The sequence below is a fragment of the Nannochloropsis gaditana genome (genome assembly GCF_000240725.1).
Source record: "Nannochloropsis gaditana CCMP526 unplaced genomic scaffold scaffold116, whole genome shotgun sequence".
Taxonomy (NCBI): domain Eukaryota; class Eustigmatophyceae; order Eustigmatales; family Monodopsidaceae; genus Microchloropsis; species Microchloropsis gaditana.
Window position 1 is genome coordinate 1 of NW_005803837.1, and position 3,926 is coordinate 3,926.

General features: G+C 63.3%; 2 protein-coding genes across 2 annotated transcripts in view; one reads left to right on the forward strand and one right to left on the reverse strand.

Moving 5' to 3' along the window:
- Positions 1–76: 76 nt before the first annotated feature.
- On the reverse strand, positions 77–1,318 carry NGA_0588200 (dead deah box rna; the record flags this gene model as incomplete). Its single annotated transcript, XM_005855746.1, has 1 exon — positions 77–1,318. A coding segment is annotated over one exon (1,242 nt), but the record flags the coding sequence as incomplete, so codon positions are not given.
- Positions 1,319–1,651: 333 nt separating this feature from the next.
- Positions 1,652–3,926, forward strand: part of NGA_0587900 (cell division cycle 5-like protein) — a gene marked incomplete at both ends in the record, with an annotated part of 3,237 nt that continues 962 nt past the window's right edge. Inside the window, one exon of the mRNA XM_005855745.1 lies at positions 1,652–3,926. This exon is cut by the window's right edge and continues 962 nt beyond it. Coding sequence (XP_005855807.1) covers positions 1,652–3,926 — 2,275 coding nt within the window.

Genomic DNA, 3,926 nt, shown 5'->3' on the forward strand with positions numbered 1-3,926 from the left:
TCCTCCCCCCCTTCTTCCCCCCTCCCAAAGTCAGCTCCCGCAATTCCCTCGCCGCAATCCGTTGTGCCTCACTGACCCTCTCCAGCAGGATCAAGACCGTCTCCTCGTCGGTTTTGTACTCAGGGAGCTTGGTTCCCAGCAAGGCTTCGAGCCGCTGATACACCTCCACGTCATACTGCGTGACCATGGCGATGGATCTTCCCGCCCGGCCTGCGCGCGCAGTGCGGCCCACCCGGTGGATGTAGTCCTTCCCGTGGGAGGGGATGTCGAAATTGATGACCAAGTCCACCGCGGGGATGTCTAGGCCCCGGGAGGCTACGTCCGTGGCGATGAGGATGGAGCGCTGGCCCGACTTGAATTTGTGGAGGGCCCCCAGGCGCTTGGGTTGGGTCATCTGCCCGTGGAGACAAATGGCACCGAAGCCCAGGTTGCGGAGCAGGAGGGCGAGGCGCTGAGCGTTGTTGCATGTGGCGACGAAGACGAGGATGGTCTGGCCGGCGGCCTCGTTGAGCGCGTAGGCCAGGTAGCAGTCCTTGTACTTGGCGGGGATGAAGAGATACTGCTGCACGAGGGTACGGGGCGTCGTGAACTTGTCGGATGCCTCCACCTTGACCGGGTCGGTGAGGGAGGCACGCTGGAGCTTGGCTACTTTCGAGGTCATGGTCGCGCTGAAAAGGAGGGTCCGGCGGTGCTTCCCCGTGGGCATGATGGCCAAAATCTTGTTGATCTCCTCCTCGAAATCCATGGAGAGCATGCGATCGGCCTCGTCCAGTACCAGGAAGCGGGCCTCGCGGATGTGGAAACCCTTTGTGTTCTCCAAATGGTCGACCAGACGCCCCGGGGTGGCCACCACCACGTGCGGTTTGCGTGCCAATGCGATCGCCTGCGTCATCATGTCCACACCTCCTACCACACAGCAGGATTTGAGGCCAATGCTTGCACCCAAGGCCTCGAAGACTTCGTGTATCTGGAACGCCAGCTCACGTGTCGGGGCGAGCACAACCGCAAAAAGGCGTTGAGGCTTTGCCAACAAGGCTTGCAGCACCGGCAAAGCAAACGCACCAGTCTTGCCTGAACCTGTCTCAGCCAGCCCGATCACATCACGGCCCTGTAGAGCCGCTGGGATAGCTTGTTGCTGGATTCCCGTGGGTTTCGTCCATCCGATCGCTGCGCAGGCCTCACAGAGAGGCTTGACCACACCCAGCGCCTCGAAGGTCTGCACGTCATCCTCAACCCCTTTGGCTGGGTCAGAATCCAGATCGACGTCAGGATGTGTGTTTTTTTCCTTCCCATCCTTTTTTTTGCCGTTTGTAACCATGCGTGAGGCGGAAATGGAGTTGGTAAACGCCAAGGGGGTAGCCCAAGGGAGGGAGGAGGTTGGTTGCTGGGCCTGCGCGGATACGTTGATTACCTCAAGAAAGTCAGACCTTACTGAGGCAATCAAGGCCTGAGGTCAATGGAACAAAGGATGGAATGAGCGTGTTACGTTTCAATTGTGCGGTAGGTGCTTGTGCTCCTCAGGTTTTAGCGTTACCGTGTTCCTGGACGGCAGCCGGAGGGCAAGTCCATCGCCGAGACGAAGAACGCGTTGGCACTTTGACGTCTTCCTACTTAATAGAGCTGACCAACCCTACCATTCATAGACTAGGTCATGTTCTCGTTTATCACGGGAAATGGGAGGAAAAGAGCACGCGGAAGTGCACGCAGTTTCTTCGGGAGCGAGGTGGGGAAGACGGAGGACGGCGCAAGTTCTGGCAGCACTAGCAGCGACCCGAAGGCCACCGACCTCCCTCAATTCAACAAGGATAACGCACGCCAGCACCTCTCTGATATCGAGAAGAAACGCCAGGAGAGCATTCGTGAAAATCAGGAGTTCCTGAAACAACTTGGACTCAAGGATGTGAAGCTCAGTCTGCGCGACGCCTCACCGGCAGACCCCAACCCCCCAACCGAGAGCGTGCGCTCTCTCAGCCATCCTCACGACTCGGCCATGTCTATTGGCGCCTCTTCTTCGCCAGTGCCGCCAACATTGGAGCAAGTGAAAGCCAAATGGGTGGGGCGTGGGGCGCAAATCGACGCGTTGGCCCTCCTCCTCCCGTCCCCAGGCGAGGCGAGCCCGTCCTCCTCAGTCATCCTGGTGCATGGGCCGAGCGGGGGGGGGAAGACTGGCGTGGTCGCCGACGTCCTCCGCGCGTTGCAACTGCCCCACGCGCACATCCGTGGGGTGGAGCATCCGACTGCCCGGTCACTGTACAGTACGATCGCCGCGGCATGGTTGAGACACCTGGAAAGCCAGAGTCGGGTCTGTGGCTACCAGGACCTCGGTTATGTGGAGGAGGACGACTGGGTCGATGAGGACGCTCAGCAGGTGGAGAAGGCGCGCGCTGCCGAAGCGCAGGGCAGACGACGCGGGGTCACAAGCGAGCTTTCCGTCAAAAGGGAAGGGAAGGCAGAAAGATGGGTGAGAGGGGGATGGGAGGAAGGGGAGGGAGAGAAGGAGGACAGCGTGCGAGGCCATTTCAGTGAAGAGGAGGGCAGCGCCGATGATAACAGTCAGGAGGAAAAAGAGGAGGGAGAGGAGGAGGAGGAAGAGGAGGAGGAAGAAGAGGAGGAGGAAGACCCGTATTTCGCGCAGAGGAGCTCGGTGCTGGAAGGCTCCGAGGGCAGGGGCCTGGAGGCGGGGCTGATGCCCTTGCCCCATCGCTGTGCGACCATGGCGGGACTTCTGCACCTGCTGCGATCCTGGCGGGGACAGGGGTCGCGTGGGCAGCGGGCGGGCCCCGAGGGTCCGGACAAAACGCCCTTCGTGGTGGTGTTGGACTCGGCGGACCGCCTCCCCGGCGGTGTGGGCTCGGTGCGTCACGAGCTTCTGGAGCTCCCGTCGATGCTGGAAGGGCCCAAGGGCCGGCGGAGGGACTGGGGCCAGGGTGGGACCGCCTCGCGCGTCGCTCTCTCGGTGGTGTTGGTCGCGGAAGCGCCCGAGTCGGTGCCGGGGGCCTTGGAGGGGGGTGCCGCCCTCCATTTGCCCTTCCCCGCCTATACCAAGGCGCAGGCGACGGAGATCCTGCTCCGAAGCTTGCGGGCGGCCGCAGGGGTTTCCCCTTTCCTTCCTCACGGCGGGGGGGGTATGGTGAGGGAGGAGGAGAAGGCAGTCGAGGCCCTTATGAAGGACCTCGTGACCATGCTGGTCGCCTCGCTGTACTCCTCCACGCGCGACGTAAGGGAGATGCGGCGCATGGCTGTCTTGCTCTCTGAGAGGTACTTGGCACCCGTTCTCAGCGAAGGCGCTTGTGGAGGGGGGGAGAACGGAACGCAGGGGGACGCAGGCGAGCCGGGCCGACCCCGAGGAGGAGGCGGAGGAGGGAAAGGAGGGAGAGGCGCCTTCGGCCACCTGGACCTCTTCGAGCACGTGCGACCCCTCCTCCACCGGGCCACGCACAGCTGTCTGCACATGCCCGCCGTGCTCGCGCCCGGCCTTGAAGCGGGGCCCGCGCCTGTGGGATCGGTCCTGAGTCGCGATCCCGCCGGCTGGGACGGGCACCGCCTCGAGGGGCCCCGGCCCTCCTCCTCGCCGCCCGCTCGCCCGCCTCCTCGCGCCCTCCTCCGCTACGAGCTCCCCAAGCTGGCGCTTTACCTCCTCCTTGCGGCCTTCCTGGCCTCCCACCTCCCCCCCGACACAGACATGCACCTCTTCGCCCTCCCCTCCGCACGCGGGGGACGACGGACCCACCGAAGCGCCGCGAGCGCCACCCGGGTGGCCGAGGCGAAGGATGCCGAGGCGCGGAAGGAGGGCGTGCGCGCCTTCTCTCTCGAACGACTTCTCTCCATCTTCACCTGCCTGATCGCCCTCAGTCGGACCACCGGCGCGGCCTACGCCAATAACACGGGCACCACAGAGCTCTTCGCGCAGATCAACACGCTGGTCA